General features: G+C 38.7%; 1 protein-coding gene across 2 annotated transcripts; it reads right to left on the minus strand.

Annotated features, from left to right (window-relative positions):
- Positions 1 to 413: 413 nt before the first annotated feature.
- Positions 414 to 18203, minus strand: MLH1 (mutL homolog 1). 2 transcript variants are annotated; one of them, XM_021553293.3, is made up of 19 exons: positions 18065 to 18203; positions 16788 to 16878; positions 16571 to 16669; positions 15450 to 15523; positions 14235 to 14307; positions 13872 to 13963; positions 12505 to 12547; positions 11770 to 11858; positions 9077 to 9189; positions 8420 to 8513; positions 7742 to 7895; positions 6869 to 7212; positions 5954 to 6102; positions 4411 to 4519; positions 3501 to 3564; positions 2818 to 2982; positions 1822 to 1914; positions 1336 to 1449; positions 414 to 827 (listed from the first exon to the last, which is right to left on the minus strand). In XM_021553293.3, the coding sequence occupies exons 1-19, from the start codon at positions 18169 to 18171 to the stop codon at positions 660 to 662; spliced, it is 2235 nt and encodes a 744-aa protein (XP_021408968.1). In that variant the 5' UTR covers positions 18172 to 18203; the 3' UTR covers positions 414 to 659. The 2 variants fall into 2 exon arrangements, with proteins under 2 accessions (XP_021408968.1, XP_085425973.1); XM_085569847.1 differs by lacking the exon at positions 15450 to 15523.
- Positions 18204 to 19048: the final 845 nt, after the last annotated feature.

The raw sequence follows: 19048 nt of genomic DNA on the forward strand, positions 1-19048 counted from the left end.
AAAGTAGCAGATCTCCCAAAACCTACTCATTAAACTAGAGACAATGAATATTATGTGTGCATGCTTATTTACTATCTGCCAGAACATTACCATTTCTATTCTGACTCCTTGATTAAAAGGGAAGGGATTTGCCTTATTTCTGCAAGGACCTTGAAATATTACAAGACTAACTCCTGCAGTAACAGACGATTTTAAGTGCTTTGCATGTACACTCATATTGCAGGTACTGTCAGACAACCTTTATGCTTAGAACAAAGGAATGCAAGTAACCTAGTTTGATTTCCAGAGGCAAATGAAGTTAGAGCTTAATTTAGTTGAAATGTGAATGCTTTATCTTCTTCCACAATCACTTAACCCAGTACATTTTCTTCAGTAGAAATGTATTCTGTTAGCAGATTGTTTAATAGGGAAACTCAGAGTGTAAGTGGAGACTTTATTTTAGGGATTTTCATTGGGTTTAGACACAGCAAAAATTATTTTTTTTACACTTTGATCAACAGAAGGAAAATAGATTATTTACTGTAATGTTTGCAGTTTAGTAGGGCACTAAATCCCTTTTTTCTTTCCTCCATCAAGATTCCAGCTTTATCTTCTACTAAGTGAAACTGAAGGTAACATGAAGTGTCTATCTAAAAAAACAGTCTTTGATTACTACTTGCTCAACATCTTTCAAAAACTTTATACAAGTCAGGCAAGTTAGCAAGCTGCAAAATGTTGCCGTCTTCTGCAAAGTGTTTAGGAGGTAAAAGATGAGTCCTAAAAGCTTTGTAAAGCACATGTTCCACAGTCCATTTCCATGTTGTTGAACCAGACTCAGATTCTTCATTCTGAAATACAGGAAAACAAGGACAAACAGAGGTTCTGTTTAACTAGAGGAGAGCATGCCTTAAAAACTTTACTATGTAAGACTACAGCAATTGTAAAATTCTGCTGGTATTAGAAAAGTTCATTCTATACAGTCAGTACTAAGCTCTGTAAAGTCACTTGCAGAATGGGTGAGCTTAACTGATTGATTAGGCAGATATTTAGACAAAATCAGGTTGTACTTGTAATTTATTTGCATCCTTATTCTTCTATAGAAATACAGCATCCCAACGCAGAGGCCAAGGAGGCTTGTAATAATACTGAGTACACTGCAACGCCCTATGTTAAAAGGTTCCCTCAATACCTATAATACTTCAGAAAATTTAAGCCACATTCTTTCAGAATCTTGCCACACTGCTACTTGATTCAGTTCCCTGAAAGAACTGGGATTAGAAGTCTACATCTGAAAGAGCAGAAGTTTTCTGTATGTTGTTAGTTCTCTGCTCACAGAACTAGTTAGTTTTCTAATACCTGAGAGTTTGTTGGGCTGGATTCCTCTATTATATACTGCTTTCTGATGGAGTAGAACATGGCTAGTTCTTTACTCAGGCTTTCAAAACACTCCTTTTCTTCATCCCAGTTTACCTGTTACAAAAAAAAAAAAAAAGTTATTTTAGAGAACCTGGGTAGCAGTCAGAGACATAATATGGAAAATTATATAATACAGAGATTTTTAATATGGAAAATTTATATTAATGCATTGGCCATTTTTGTCCTGGTAAAGTAAAGGTACAGAATGAAAAAAGGGGGTAGGAATGCAGATTTTTAAATCAAAATAGAGGCTCAGTCAGTAGTAATGAATAGGCAAAGCATAACTAATCAGTAACCACAGAACAGCATCTGCAATATGTAAGAGTACATTTAAGCTGCACCAGAAATTGAAAAGGCAGGTTGGAATTGCCTAAAGTAAAAAAAGTAATTGTGCATTAATAAAATAAAATCATTGAGAGACTATACCTCTGTGGCCAAGCGCAGGATAAACATAGGCAGTCCTTCCAATGGTGGGACATAGTTGTCTATCAGAAGTGGTAACCCACTAAGATTTCCTTCCTGCAAGGAAACATTGCTGCTTCAGTAAAAAAAAAAAAAAAAAAAAAAAATTCTTTTTTTGCAGTTAAATGCACCAAAACTCTTATGTATTTTAAGACTGATTCTTACCAAACACGGTAAAAACTTACAAGTTTTAAAAGCCCAATGCCACGTAGATGCTGCATGAAGAGAGTTATTGGTGGTGTTTAATTTCACAAGGCATGAATTAAACCACTCAGCTCAGGGAGTGGCTGAATTCAACCTTCTCCTCTAGCTCCAGGTTACACATATACCACTTCCCAGGCAAATATTCAAATGAAGTGCCTGGACTTGATGAAGATGTTCACTTTTGTATAAAGTAAGGGATGCCTTAAGCCACACAAAAAAAGACACATTGAGAGCACAGTGGTTCTACAGCCCTGTCTGACTTGAGAGCTGGTTAAGATGCACACCTTGTTGGTTAACAGATCTGCATTCTAGTTACAGAAGAAATGACTGAATTATGGACTGCCCACAGAGGCTGTGGAGTCTTCCTCATTGGAAGTATTCAAGAACCATCTGGACACAATCCCATGCCAGGTGCTCCAGGATGACCCTGCCAGAGCAAGGACCCACCATGGTCCATGCCAACCTAGCCCATTCTGTGACTTGGTAACTAATTAAATAGAAATTTTGTGTAGCATTGTCCTTAAAGGCAGCTTAAGTCCTGAGCATTTTAAATGAAAGGGTTATGCCACCTAAAACCTCAGTGGAACTAATTCTTAGTGAAGGTAAACACTGCAAGCAAACTACTGCTGTTATCTGTCACCAAAATGTAGAATTATGGAATCGTTTTGGTTGGAAAAGACCTTTAAGATCCAATCCAACCATAAACCTAACACTGCCAAGTCCACCATTACTATCAGAGGTAATAGCTGCAGTCACCTCATCAATTTCAAGAGAGAAATAATCTTTCAACATTTCAGTCTTCTTTTTCAAAAACTCCACAATGTACTCAGCTAGCTCTTCTTTTGGGCCATCTTCTTCTGTCCAGCCACTTTCAGGGTCCTCTAATGCAAGCATTGAAAGCTCATATAAAGGAGCTGGCTCCTAAAAATTAAGAAGGCAAAACTTTGGTTAATAATCAGCAAACTCTATTGGAAAGCTGTAACTTCTTCCTTCACATACTAATTAATTGTAATACACTATTTCTGGCCTGAAGAACTAACAGTTCTGTTTATCATAACTGACTAAAAAGGTATGAATTTCTTTCTTCTTTGCAGTCCACAATCCCACCAAGCACTGATATTTTACAGGCAATCAACACTGTATTTCTGCAGACTATATTCAAATTTGTCCTAATGTAATGATCAACAGCAAAACTTGGTGTATTACTACAACTGACACTAATGACAAGCAGCCAGGATGACAATTTAACAGTAGCAGCTACAAAATTAATATGTTTTCTACATTCTTTTCTTACTGAGAAACAAAACAACATTCCTGTAGTGGACAAAAGCCAGCCTGACTGTGCAATCAAAACTATACATTTGTCTGAAAGGATAGACATATTGTAAATACATTTAAAAAAAATAATTCTATAGGATATAGTGTAAAATTATACTTACAGACAACCTTAAGACTCCAAAGTTTGCAAAGTCATAAATAAGTATCTGGTAGAAGAGTTCTTGGCTAAATTGAAACACAAAAATTAATTACATGGACAGGATTGCATATCTCCCAAGTTACCATAATTAAGAGGGGAAAGTAAGGATCATCCTGCAAACATCAGATATCCATATCTAGTCCTATCAATAAAGATCTTTAACTGAAGAGTTTAGGGGTTCACCTGCATTATATAGATATTTACAATTAAATCTATTTCTTGGTTTCTGACATCATCAGCCACACTGGTGCAGAAAGGTTACATACTCAAGTATCCAATCACTATGAATTTATTCCCTGATAATTTGTATTCCAACTTCTTTACTCCTTTACTGCACTGTAAGAAATGCAAAGGAACTGGGAAAGTAACAGACATGTCTATCTCAAGTCTATTTTCTGATTTGTTAAAAAAATTTATGTAGCTGGGCCTCTAAGGCTGCACAGGCAAAATTGCAAATTTCTTGTTACAGTCATGCCCTGCAGATACTCTTAACCCAACTGGATACTATGTTTTCCAGGACTTTTCTGAAGCCTCTGCTTTATATGATGTGCTGTAGATGATCCTGCAGCGAATCATCTTGATGGTCATAGATCATCTAGATCATCATGAAGCAAGAAAAAGTCTTTCCCTTCCCACTGCCTGTGAGCACACAATACAGTAGGTGGCATTTTAATAACACTGATTCCCTGCAACTTTTCCCAAGTGTGCCACACCTGTTTCCACTGTTCTGAATGCTTAATCTTTAGCCTCATGACTTTTCATACAGGCAACAGGAGAACAATGTTATTCCCCCTGTCATTTCCTTCCTTCTTCTAATTAGCTTCACAACTGGTACTTATTTCAGCTGCCAACAGGTCTAACAACTCTTTTACCTGAGTTTTGTTGTATTGAGAAGGTACAGTTTTGTCTGGTACTGGGCCAGAGCCCACTGAGGACTGACGCAACCAACAAATGAGTGCTCATGTAGCATCTCCTGGAGTTCTGAAACAACAGAGAGGCAGGGAAGAAAACAAAGAAGGTAATTTGATAGTTGCAACCCTGGCTTCATTTATTTAGTTGAATGGTTTGTGTCTTTTTAGCATGAAAGTCTCAGATTACTGTTCAGTCACTCTTACATCTCTGCTTCTTCTTATATCCTTGTATGACCAATTACTCACAAGTTTTGAAATATTAATAATTTTAATGCATAGTCATACTATTAAAGTGTAAGGGAGAAGAGTTATTTAACATTTAAACTACAAATGCAAATTAGAAAAAAATAAAGATCCTGTGTTTGAATAGCCTTCCAAAGTTAATTTCCAGCCACAGGAGATTGGTGAAGAGCACATACATACTTCAAAAACTGCAGGTGTAAACCAGCTTTGGAACACAATCTAGGTATTATCAAACTAAATTCTAGAGGTGTGACAGAATGATCCATAATATTTTTTTACATAGTTTCTTTTTTTTCCTCTCACAAAGTAGTTTTTTTAGAAATATTTGTATGAGTGAGAAGGCTGGGAAAAGTATAAGAAGATTTCATAAAAGAGTTCATTTTAGACATTCCACAAAAAAAAAAAAAAAATCACTAGTTGCCATCCTTGGGAGATTTTTTATAGATGTTTGGCACTGCAGTCACAGCATGTACAAAGCACTACACTCATTTCACTAATTCCACTGCTATGTTTTCCAAAGGAATTTTCCAAAGGAATGTAACAGACTGAGAAAAGATTTCTCTCTTTCCAAAGTGTCTTTTAGGTATTTCTTACAGATGTGAAGATGAGACACAACCTCAGGCAGTTTCACAAATTTTATCATGAATTTTGAGATATTTTTGGGTATTTTAAGGTTCAGTGACAACTCTTTGATTTCAGTATTTAAAAAGTGACAGTCAGATATGGAATTACTGGGTCAGAATTACCAGTCTTCTACAAAATGTTTAGTGGAGCACAAGTAAAGCAAAAGTTCATGCTCTCTAAAGTTTAAGATTCTTATCAATTTATAGAAAAGTTACGTATTACAGATCTCTGTGTGGAGATACCCAATTCTTATAACCAGAAAAATCAAAATAAATCCAACAAAACCCTGCATACAGGATGTGAGATTCCTAACATTTAGACATATGAATAATAAGGGTATGAGTCAGTGTAAGTTCAGAAGCAACTGAGTTAAAGAGGGAAATACCCTAGAAACATTTACAAACCTTTTGCCTTTGTCTAAAATGACTCTTAACAAACAAAAGAGTATTTCATAAGTCTCATCATTTCATGTAAGTGGGACAGATACAAACAAGAATTAAAAGCAAAAGCTTTTGTTAAAAACTTGCTTAGCAGCACAGTAAGCTCACTGGGCCTCCTTTTAAATACCTTTTCCCACGTCAAACAATCCTATTTAGTGGTAGAAGAACAGTAATTTTGAGAAACAAGTCATGCTTACTTGCATGTGCCTGGTTACTAATTTCCTCCTGGAGAGTCAACACACTAGTCAAGTTGATAATTCTTCTTCTAGGGGTGCAGGCAGCAGTCATGTCCTTTCTGGTGTCATCTTTCTCCAGTTCTATGTCCATGTCTTCCCGTTGTCTCTTCCTACAACACCAAAACAAAAGGAATTATGTTCAATTCTCCTATCACTTAGGCCGAACACAGCAACAGATGAGATGCTCAATTCACATGCTGTATGACAGGAAATGCAGACAGTTTCCCACAAAGACAGTTTTATTTTGCTTCTGAGGAATAATTTGTTAGGAAAGGGTAGTTCAGAATTTTAAGAGAATTTGGGACACTAATATCAATCCCGTTAGGCAACTGTTGCTTAAGCACCAAGCAAATTTGGCTCTTTTTGACACATCAAAAATGTTCCTATTTCTAACAGTTTTCTTTTCCATACCCACTTTTCTGTAATAACTGGGGAGAGGGAATCGGATTCTCTCCAAAGACTGTGGCCTCTTATAACAGCTCCTGCAAGAGCTATAAAAAATTTATAGCACTTTAGCCTTTAATAGGGTAATGCCTGTCAAATTCAGTGATATAGTTTCCATACCTCACAAAAGGGAGGCTTCCAGAGTGAGACAGAGCAGTATGATCTCCCTAAACTAATGCCATGATTTATACTGCTTCCTGCTTTTCATAATGCATAGAAATTCCAGTCAAAAAATTAATCACAAGTTATATAATTTACAGTTCACAGATTAGGTTTAATTTCTCAATAAAATGTCATGAAAAGTTAATCTTGATAATTTTTGCCTTCTGGAAAAGCAGAAGTCCTAAAGACCAGAAAAAAAATTATCATTTCAGGGCTATGCCATGAAATAAATAGGTAGCCTTGCACCAGTTCAGGAAAAGTGGGACTTACCGAGAAGGCACACTCTCAGGAGACAGGTGTCCAATCTCGCTTGGCTCCCCAGGCATCACTAGATTCTCCTGAACATCAGCCATTTCAACCAGGTCACTGACTTCTTCCATTTCAGCATCCTGAAGCCTGTCTGCCCCCTCTGGAGGTCCTGCATTAACCCCTGTTGTCACTGCAGTGGGGCCCTTCACTGGCTGAAGAAAAGCATCCATTTTCTGCTCTCGGGAATCAGTGCGGACCATCTGATGCGCATAAACTTTATCACTGCTCCCCTTGGTAACTACAGAAGAGTTTGCTGCTGATTTTACTACCTCATTGGAAGAGCAGTCAGCCCCTGGAAGCAATGTCTTCATTCACATATGAGGAAGCAAAGAGAAGAGATTGAACAAGAAAAGAAGAAGCAGAAAGATTAGTCACACTTCTCACAGTATCTCACTGCTCAAAGGCAAATTTGAAACCCCCAGCAACATAGTGTCAACTGCTTAAAAGGCCACCAGCTTTACACTTGCTGTCCACATAGAGTCAATGTCATCATCTTGGCAGTTAAAACCAATGGTTACCATTCCTTTGTCTCAAAATAAAAAATCTTTAAGGTAAAAAAATCACAAGGAAATTAGCTTGTATAAAAATTGCAGTAATTCTTTTGCTATGCTTTACATAAAGAGAGAGAGGAGAGTATCTTCCTGACTTTTTTTTCCTGGTAAGATTAAATCCAAAGTGTTATCAAATACACAGAACAGTTTCCTCAATCCCATCTTCTTCACATAAACCAGGGCAGAATAAAAAAAAACAATTTACCAAATGTGAAGGCTAACACACTTATAAAATCAAGACAACTAATCAGGTACGTGACAGAAATGTACTTAAAATGTTCACCTGAGTGAAGTACATCCTTGAGGAATTAGAGCCCAATAACTTGCTCTCTACATGTTGCTGTACACGCTCCAGAATACTGTCTTCATGAAGAAAATGGACCTCATGTTTTGTAGGATGCACATTGACATCTACATTCTGGGGGGCTATTTCCAAGCTGGAAAATGTTTAAAATAAGTTAACCTAAAATATCCCATGGATGGCAGAGAAACCAAAAATTGGCTCAAATTTGACAAAATTTGTCAGGCTTGGGGATGTTATTCCATATAAAGAAGTCAAAAAGATCCTGAAACCTACTAAAGTTGTATTACAGTCAGACTTGTTTACACAATTAAAAAATAATCCAAAATCACTCACCAAAATGAGCTTACACTGGTAAGCTTAAACCAAACTCTCCACTGAACAACTACAAAAACCCACTTTTAGAAATACCTTATATTGCAGTGTATCATGAATTAATAGGAAAGGACTTCATCTGAAATTACAGACACTCACTACTTCTAAAAATAAGGTCTGTCTTTTTAAGATTTACTTATTATTAATTATCTCCTGCCTGGCAATTAACTACCTCAGTGCAGTGCTTAACACTATCATGAGGAACAGAAATGTCCTTCTAAACCTACTCACCCTAGTTATATCCTACAAGACGATATTAAAAGGCTATTCTTCCTATTACTTTACCTTAAGTATAGGAATGGGTGCGTGCTTTTTGGCAAATAAGCAGCATACACAGTTTCTATGGCTTTGCGCAGAGCGGCTGACTCTACCAACCGATCTGAAACACAGAACACAGCGCTGTTTCCAAAGAGCTACAACACACTGAACACTGCCCAGCTCCTCCTTCAGACAAAATCTTCAAGCTTTTTGTATCTTCAGAGGGAATCTGTTATACCCATCTTCCCCCAAGACCTATTTATTCTTCATATAAAACCAGGAATAGACAGTATTTTTCTCAGCATGTTTTACACTTAGATGTATTTTTTCCCACAAATACTGAAATAACCAGGCTATCTTTCATTATTTCATACAGTCAACCCATGCCAGTGTTGCTACAGAAGAGAGATCAGTTAGTGTAAGCTGGCAGGACACAGGCATAACCTTGATACACCAAAGTTTCTTTAGGTCCAGTCTTAGCTGATTTCTACTAAATACAGTACCAAGTGTAATGCACATTACAAATCAAAAAACACTTTAAGATTTACAATTAACTGTAATACTTATTCTTAAAAATAATTTTAAGAATGCTTATGCACTTTGTAGGTATTCAGAAACTTTTGTTTTTCTGATTATGTAAGCAACCTATGACTGTACAAAATGCTGCCTTTTTTTTAAACTTACGGTTTATGAAGAGTAAAAATATACATTTCTTCACAGAGTAGTTTGCATTAGTGATGTAACCTTTCATTTTAAAGGCCAGATTTGCATCTTCACAGCCCACTTCTATGAGTTCCCTATTAAGTTTGACAAACATAAACAAAAAATTAATTCTTCCGTTGATGTAAATTTTGAACAGTACTCACAAGCAATTATATTCTGTTTTGCCAGTTGGCAGGGTCAGCACAGAAGGCACAGGCATCAACTTTAAGGGGTGAGTGTAATTAACGACAGTTCAAAACAGCAAAGAATTACAGAAGGGTAATATAAATAATGCACCTGACTACGAAAGATTGCCTACAGTGATTAAGACAATATATCACCAGTTACCCTAAAATTTTACCACCCTCCAGATCCACACATCAGCTGAGGAGCCCCAGTCACAGCAAAGGACTGGAGAACCACTCCTGGTAACTGGGAAATCCTATACAGTGTGTCCACACATAGGTGAAGACTCCACCTTTGCTGGGACAGGGTCCAGCTTTTATGCTGATGAATAAAAAAGATCACACAATTCTAATGCAGAAATATCTGGTTTCATTCTCCTCTTGGTTTTCACCCAAAGCCTGGCTGGGGCTCAAGGAGGAACCAAGGAAGTTGGCTTTGACCATATACCTCCAAACAAGGTCAGATGTCTGATTTCATGACCCTGTCCATCCTCTAAATATGGAAAGATAAATATGCTCTTATCACACTACATATTTTGCTAATGATCATGTGTAGTTTGCTAATGAGCAGATACAAATATCATATAACATATAGTTGGAAGGTTCGTCTAAAGGCCAACTTTGGTTCAGGGCCTATTGCTCAAGTCTTACTACTTTATATCCTGATCTATCTTCTGCTGCCCTGATTTTTAAAAGTGTTAAGTTTTCTTTTATAGTTCTTTTGAAAGTTTTAAAGTTCTCATAAAACTTCTTTAGCCTTCTGATAATGTTTGCATATTTGAGAATCAGAGTTCCCACACAATTTCATGTATAAATAGAATAACTTACATATTTCTCTATGGGAAGAGATAAATGATTAAATAATCTTTGGACCAGTGTGGTAATTCCATCCCCCAATCCACAGTCACCTTTAGAATTCTATAAATACCAGATGTTTGAATAAAACTGGGTCATCTTCTCTTTTGAACTTACCAAGCTTCTGTGTATACATTTTGTGTCTAATAGTGACAAACTTCTATCACAGTTAATGAAAACATTAGAATTATTTGAGAGCTCAAACAATGATTGCTGGGACATGATAATTATTTAACCTGAACTGCATAATTTCCTCTTTCTAAGTGTACATTGGTAATGTTGTATGGTTGGAATCTGTAAAATTACCCCATTATCTTTTTAATACTGTAACATATCACAGTATCCACAGCATTATAATCTATTGATAATTCTAATAAGCATTTCACTGTTTAAGTCATTGACAGTGATTGACAAGAACACTTCAAAATTGTCTGCAGCCAAGGAAGAACAAACACTTTTTTTTTGACTACTTTGTCCACTTTTATGTCTTGGTGGTCTGTTAAGAAGTCATTAAAATTACAAACTTCTCTCTTGCTCATGCACATAAATCCTAATGTTAACTATTTTCATAACAGTTTTAATAATTTTTGTAATTCATTAGTCAAGGAAAATCCACCTCAGTAGTTTGTGAGCACAGCTCTCTAGGAAGGTCTTATGCCAACTTTTAAAGTTAACATAGAACAGACTTAAGGGCTACTTATTTCAAATTCAACCTCAATATATACCAAGTGCCATTTTTATTTGTGTTCAGTTTTTAACACCATCTTGAATTGGGTAAATTATTGTTTGAAAGAAATTATCAAAACATTTACTTTGAAATGGACAATTTATCGTGAACCGTACAGAGGAAAAATTCTTACCAAATGAGCATCCATAGCAGAAATAAATGAATGCATATCAAAGAAATACATGTAACACTGCAAACCTCATTACTTCGCAGCCTCTCTATTTTGCTGTGCTTCCTGAAGGTGTTTTTGTGAATTATAAGTAACATTCATTAAATGTGAAGCTTGACTTCAGTCAGTAACAGAACAGAATCAAAGTGACACCCAAATATTCATGGGACAAAGACATACAATGGATTCTTCAGAACTAAAAACTAAGTCGCATAAAGAGAATTCTTCCTAAAATGGCAGATACAGCTTCAAAAATATCATCTTGGTTTTTTAATTTTTCTATCTGATTTACACAGCTTCAGTGAATGTAGCTTTTGTCAAAATAAGGAGGTTTCAGAAAAGGTTTCAGAAAAAAACAATATGAGTAGCTTCAAAATTTATCAGGTAGCAGACAGTAAGAAGAGGTAAGATGTTCATGGTATAGGAAGAGATCAGCAACTTGTAGAGAACACAGGTTCAGCTTGCTGTTTTTACATGAGGACACAAAGTTATAAGTAGATGGTTCCTTTTCAGTGCACTAAAGGAATAATTTTGTAACTTTCCTCTTCCCTTTGGTACACAAAAAATGTCACACATTCTGAAAAGAAGGAAGAGCTCTGTAATTGCAGCACTCCCTCTTCTCTGAAATTAATCATGAAGGAAGCAAGAAAAGTTATCATAGCCCATGGTCTTTAAAGAGAAAAGGGAGGGTGATTCCCTGGAAAGCTTCATATCAAAAGGAAACTTGACATCAATGTACCTGCTAACAGCATTTCCAAAGATGGCCCTGATGTTGTCCACTGTTGAGGCATTGGATAAAGTTCTAACATCTGACACAGTGTCACCTTGCTAAAGAGAACAGGAATGAGTATCAATCAATTCACCTTTTTGGAAGAAGTTTTAGAAATACTTTAAATGAAATAATAACATTTCTAAAAAAAAACACAGGGAATGACATAACATCATTATATTGTTTTGTATTATTTACTTATTTATGTTCAAAAAAGCAATGGATGGTAAATGGCACATGTTTACAAGATCAGCTAGAGCACATCAGACCCACTGAGGCTAGTAACTCCACCCTGGAAAGTGAGGAACACTTTATTTACTGAACTCAGTTCAGTAAATAATTACCAAGAATGGCACAGAACAAAGGTAATCTACCGCAGCCTCTTTCATACAGCACTTAGTAACCAGGCTCTCTAGAGAAGCTGAAACAACCCATAAAGCTAAACCAAATACACCACTGACCACACAGAATCCTCCAAACTCCTGAAAAATATATTTTTGTCCTGTTTACTTCTAACTGATGTGCTTTCTATCCCAACTGCACCAACATACCCTTGAACATTTCAGTATAAGGCAAGGTTCTCTGTGCTGTTCCTGCTGCAAAAGACAGTGCAAATTTTCTGGCATTTTCAGATATACACACTATGTATATATATACATGCAGATACAGGCACACTGTGAAGTTACAAAAACTTTATCTACACACCTTTTTAACTGAAAAGCTGATGCCTGAGTTATGGATGGCATACCTGAAAAACAGATAAATGTAAGTCTGCAGTATGTGGAACAAAAGGTAATTGTTTCCCTTGATTGGTGAAATGCAGCTAGTAATGGGGGCAAGCAATTTCACTTCCTGTTAGACAGTAATGCAATTTGAGCCAAGCTGAGCTTTTGCAGACTGAACAGCTTAAAAAAAAAAAAAAGTGTGTCCTATTTAGAACTCAATTGTAACCACAGGAAATTCAAGGATCAGCTTCAACAGATCTGTTTTTTCAGTTTCATTGTACAGGTTTAACTAAAAAACCCATCAAAACACCCTCAATATAACAGAATCAAGTCTCAATTGCTATGGAAAGGCATCTGAATAATGGCTGGCTCACCCTTATCACTTCCCCTACCTAGACACTTCAGCTGTGATCCCATGGCTGAGACCTGATACACTACAGCTGTGTAGTCTTGGCTCAAAATTCTAGGGAAATTACTGTACTGAGAAAAACACACCATAGAACCTCACAAGATGAGAAATGTGAAAATGCAGGCAAAAATTAGACTGCTGTGACTGTGAACTCAAAAATTCAAGAGGGAAAAAAACCCCAAAATTAAGTAATAGAAAAATCCTAATGCGAAAGAACAACCAATGAGCTAGAGGGCTGTAACTCAGCAAGACTTCACATCATCCTGTTTGACAGAGCAGCAAGATCTGACCCTCCACCTCCCAGCTGAAGTCTGCCTGACCCAGCAGAGACTATTGAATAGTTCATTTAGGGAATAGACTAAACCTTGGTACACAGTCTTGCTTCTCTTTGCTACCTTTTGTGTCTTCCGAAAGTGTAAAGCAGTTCTTTTGCTTCAATTTTGTAGATCCTGCTTGCTAGACCTCTGCACACTATGGAACACTACAGCAGTGGCAAAAGAGGCAACAAAGGGGCCCAGGAAGGGAACATTCAAGAGCTAAAATGATATTACTCCTTTTTGGGGATGTGAAAATTGCCATTCAGCTTTTCTGTATTCAGCCAAATCTCAATGCTCCTGAGCAGTTTTTACATTAATTATATTCAGCCCAGGTACATTTAAAGTTTGCTCAATCAAGTCCATCACCATTTCTTTGCAGGAACTTTTACAAATAATTAATAGCTACAGACAGAACACACTACTTCTATCTGGATTTTTCACATCAAATTGGACAGACTGTTACCTGATACTGCACACTAACAAATAATTCAAAAAAACCATAACAAAATCACCACCACCAACAACAAAATTACACCAAACACACACTTGTCAGTCCCCCTGAAGAACCACAGTACTCCCCATGGCAGTATATAAAACTGGGAGCCTCCTATTTTAATTTACCTGCTAACAACTTCTAGTATTTTTGCATATTCTTCATTTGGGTTCTTTAAAGCCTTCCTCCTTGTATTTACATTGTAAAAAAGATCTTCAACCTACAGAGAAAAAGTTCACAATTAAAAACAATTTTAAAAATTCTCTCTTAACCACAGAATTAATCTAAATCCATCTTGTTAATTTTTAATTTATATATACATTTTCTGAGAATACTTTGGTTTATGAAAAATCAACTTTCACTTTATTCCTTAACTCCCTAGGTTCACCTAATGAACTGCAACTTCAGAGATGATACTGTTATGTACCTTACAATGTACTTGGGGCAAGGGAACAGCAAAGGAACAAGAGAGAACGGGCACAAAAACCTACTGTGATCTGAGTTCCTTGGTTTCCAGCACAGGGCTTTGGAGGGGCTTTGATTTTTCCATCACTGTAAGTAGCTCTAGGAAGAAAATAAAAAGTTGTCAGTCATCCAGATTTACATGAGGGCAGACATGGACAGACAAAAACAAAGGATAAAAACAAAGAAATCCCATCATTGTCAAACTCCTCCCAGGAAAGAATTTGGGACACTGAGAATTAGCTTATTTCACTTTTCTGCTAGAGTAAAACTGTCTTCATTGATTGTAAGAGCCAGAGGGGAAGTGGGGGAAAGGGAATAATACCAAAGGAAAGGAAGCAGATCATGGCACATACGTTTTGAAAATGTGTTACTAAGACTTTCCCTCTAAAGGCAGGATTACTGCATTTTTTTTCTTTCTTTAATAGCTAGACACGGCCTAATAACAATTCTCCCACTAGACTTTACATTTCAGTTATGCTAACAAGAAATTCTTGACTTTAGTCCAAAATCTGTTTCCTTTGACACATCTCTCTAACTTTATTAGCTGTAAGACCTATGTGGGTCAGAAATCTCTTAGGCTCAAAATCCTGCTAGGATTACAGCTAAGAAAGTTAAAGAGATGCATAAAATCAAAGGACAGACTTTTTCTTTTCCTCTAACATACCCTGTATGTTTAATTCAAGAAAGACCATAGTCACACATCTTTTGAAAAACCAAGATTCAGAACATCTCTTTTTTTCCCACTCCCTTTTCTTAAAAGTAGTTAAGAAATTAATGGATAAGCTTATAATTTAGATTAAGCTTTTCAAAAGAATATTCAAAACTCATTTTGGATAGGATAAATAGGATACCTATTGTATCATAAAGATAGGATAAAAAACTAAGCTGTAAGCTCCTGTGCTGAGACTTGTGAAATTTGCTAGACATGGTGCCCATAATATGTATGCAACTTTCTATTCATATGCAACTTTCTATTCTGAAATAAAGACAAATGTTTAACTTACATTAGCTACTGAAATAGAAGTTCTCTCAAGTTTCCTTCCTCTCCACCCCACCTCCACCAATTTTAAAATACATTATTAAGCTAAAGCTTAGCTTTACAATTTGAAAAAATACATTTTCTCACACTCCAACTCTTTTTGATACCTGACCTTACCATCCCCTCCTCTGTAATAGCTCTGAAACTGATACACGTTTGCTATTGCATGCAGCAGAAGTCATTTGTATATTAGGCAGCATACCTGAATGCACACTTTGCATCAGCTGTTTTAGTTGTTACTGTAACATGGGCAACATGACTGATGCTAGCCAAGGCCTAGGAAAAGATAAAGTATCTTTGTAAACCTTGTTCTGGACAATGCTGAGACATGTCCACACATTAAACACTATCACTACATTTCAATATACCACTTGCAAGCAGTAAATAAAAATCCCTACGAGGAAACTGCAGGTCAATAAAGCATAAACAATTTTTACTATCTATAATACTAAACTTCGAGTTCTTTTATCCAGGAGATTGTTCTGGCTTCCCTAATATTTTGTTATCTCTGACGATGCAAGTGATTAACCATGTAGCATAACTAAAAGACATTTGGAAAATTATTACAGTTGTGCCTTTTTCTTTTTTGTGTTAGCTAGAAAGCAGCTGGAAGATTTTAGCTGCTATTCTCTCACTCCTGCCCAAGTTCTTCTCTTGACTGTAAGTAATATTACAATGTTAGGTGAGAATGGTTTTCCTGGAAAACTCAATGGACATGTCCACACAGATGAAATCAGCCTCGGGATCTGCTCCACTGGCTCTGGAGATGATTATGTTGAAAGTATGTGAGGAGAGGACCCAAGCAGTCTAGTCTCAGGAGCATGTGAGCATCTGGACAAACATTCATCTATTGTGCTCATCCAAAGGGAAAAGCCAAACTCATCCTTGACTGTTCTTCCAGATACAGTCTATGAGAGTGTAAAGAACCAGTATATCTGAGGGGCCCGAGATACTAACCTTGTCTAACAGCAAACACAAAGGAAGACCACTGTACATTTTGCACATTTAGTTTTAAGCGTGGTATTTAGACAAATGCCTAACATAGAAGATACCTGTAGGTTCTTGAATCATCATTTAAGAAGACAGACTCTGTTTCAATTTTTAAAAAAATCTTATTCCAGAAAGCAAAAAGAATATATACCTCCCTATAGGCATCCACCTAATCTTGAAAGACACTGAAGTGTACTTTGAACTATATTGACATCGCAGACTCTCTCAGAAAACAGAAGTTTCTGTAAAGAGTACTGGGAATGTGATACTATGTACAACCCACTAAAATAGAATAACAGCAATGAAGTTTCAAAACTTTGATTAAGAGCTTACCTCGCCCCTAAAACCATAGGTAGAAATACTAGCCAAGTCTTCAAATTTTTGCAGTTTACTTGTAGTGAATCTCTCACATACAATGTCAAGATCTTCTTTCTATGTGAAAGGGACAAGAAACAGTCACTTTCCAAGTTTTTTAAAACCTTATAAAACACTTACAAATTAAAAGGTAGTATCAAACAGCAGCATACACCTGTCAACTTTGTTTACTTACTCTGATACCACAGCCGTTATCCTGAACCTGGATGAACTTCAGACCACCTTCTTTAACTACTACCTGGATACTCGTAGATTTAGCATCCAAACTGCAGAAACCAAGAAAAAAATTTCAATCCCAGAGTTCTGTTTAGTATCTTTATCCACGATCTGGATGAGGAGATTGAGTGTAGCATTATTCAGTTTGCGGATGACACCAAGTTGGGCTGAAGCATTGATCTGCTGGAGGGTAGGAAGGCTCTGCAGAAGTATCTGGACAGGCCAGACTGAGCTGAAGCCAATAGTATGAGGGTCAACAAGATGAAGTGCCAGGTCCTGCCCTTGGGTGACAATAACCCCACGCAGTGCTACAGGCTGAGAGAAGAGTGGCTGGAAAGCTGCCAGGTAGAAAAGGACCTGGGGGTGCTGCTCTATCAGCTGTCTGAACACGAGCCAGTGTGTGCCCAGGTGGCCAAAAAGGCAGTGACATCCTGTGTCAACAACAGTGTGGGCAGCAGGATCAGGGCAGTGATTGTCACCCTGTACTTAGCATGGCGAGGCCGCAACTCAAATCCTGTGTTCAATCACAGGTCCCTCTCTACAAGAGAGACATTGAGGGGCTGGAGTGTGTCCAGAGAAGGTCGATGGAGCTGGGGAAGGGTCCGGAGCACAAGGCTGATGAGGAGAGGCTGAGGGAGCTGGGGGTGTTTAGCCTGGAGAAAAGGAGGCTCAGGGGTGACCTTACTGCTCTCACCTCCCTGAAAGGAGGTTGTACCAAGGTGCGGGCTGGCCTCTTCTCCCAAGGAACAAGTGATGGGTCAAAAGGAAATGGCCTCCACTTGTGCCAGGAGAGATTTTGACTGGATATTAGGATACATGTCTTCACAAAAAGGGTGGTCAAGCATAGAAAAGGCTGCCAAAGGAAGTGTTTGAGTCGCTGTCTCTGGAGGTATATTTAAAACACCTTAAGATGCGGTGCTTAGGGACATGGCTTAGCGGTAGATCTGGAGTGATGAGTTAATGGTTGGACTTGGCGATCTTGGAGTTCTTTTCCAACCTAAATGATTCTATGAATTATTAACCTGACACAGAAAGCAAACAACTCGTAAGTTTCTCAAACAATAACAAAACGAGGCGGAGCACAAAGGCAGACAGAAACGCGGCTTTCCGAGCGGAGCCGCTTCCCGCGCGGTCCGCAGGAGCACCCGCGGGCACCGCCCCTCCGCGGCACCTCCCGCCAGCCCCTCGCGGCCCCGGCCCGGCACAGCCCCCTCGCCGGGGCGGCCCCCGCGTTACCAGTTCTCGATCATCTCCTTGATGGCGTTGGCCGGCCTCTGGATGACCTCGCCGGCGGCGATGCGGTTCACCACGGCCTCATCCAGCCGCCGGATGGCGCCGGCCATGGGCAACGCCGGGAGGGAGCCGCGCTCGCGCCGCCACCGGGCGGGAAGCGGGGCGCGCGCGCCGCCGCCGAGGGGCGCGCCCCCTGGCGGCGGGAGGCCGCGCTGCGGAGGCGCTGAGGGAGCGGCAGGCGGGGCCCGAGCCGGCACGGCCCCGGCAGCCCCGCTGCCTCCTCATTACCGGGTATAAACACCTAAAGGGTGGGTGCCGAGGAGATGGAGCCACGGCTGCCTTGGTGCAGCCAAGCACCAAGAGGTGTTTGGAAAGGATGAGAAAAGCAATGAGCAGAAACTGATGCACACCTGAATATGAGGAAGAACTTCACTGTGTGGGTGACCAAGCACTGGAACAGATTGCCTGAAGAGGTTGTGGAAGTCTCCCTCACTGGAGATACTCGAGAACCATCTGGATGCAATCCTGTGCCATGTGCTCCAGGGTGACCATGCCTGAGCAGGGAGGTTGGACCAGATGACCCAGCATGGTCCCTTCCAACCTAACCCACTCTGGATTCTGTGAACTGCTGTGAGCACTGTGGCATCCATCAAGGCTGAGCTCTGTGCCTATGATAGCAGGACTGCGCCGGCTGTGTGACTGCCCCTACATGTCTCCAACCACAGAATGCTTTCCAGAGTGTCCCTGTATCACTGTGATATATGTTTCTGCAATTGCAGTACACGTTACTGCTCAGTAATTACTCAAAAATATAAAGCAGATCCTTACTTGTGCAACAGCTAAAGCTTGGCAGCAACTCCCAAGCTTTGGGGTCTCTTGTGGTTTGGTGACATTTGCTGAGCAGAGCTTCCTCTGCCAGTGCAAATAGAAAGGGTGGTTAAGTATTAGAATGGACTGCCCAGGGAGGTGGTGGAGTCAGCATCCCGG

Source organism: Lonchura striata, chromosome 2 (assembly GCF_050655825.1).
Source record: "Lonchura striata isolate lonStrDom1 chromosome 2, ASM5065582v1, whole genome shotgun sequence".
Classification (NCBI taxonomy): domain Eukaryota; kingdom Metazoa; phylum Chordata; class Aves; order Passeriformes; family Estrildidae; genus Lonchura; species Lonchura striata.

Bases quoted from the DNA above. Each gene is read 5' to 3' on its own strand.
- MLH1 (XM_021553293.3), bottom strand. From the start codon at position 18,171: ATGGCCGGCGCCATCCGGCGGCTGGATGAGGCCGTGGTGAACCGCATC. The intron at 3,565-4,410 runs GTAAAAGAGTTG...GTTTCAATTTAG, and splicing joins CTCAATACAACAAAACTCAG to CCAAGAACTCTTCTACCAGA. The intron at 828-1,335 runs GTATTAGAAAAC...CCTGTATTTCAG, and splicing joins CCAGCCCAACAAACTCTCAG to AATGAAGAATCTGAGTCTGG.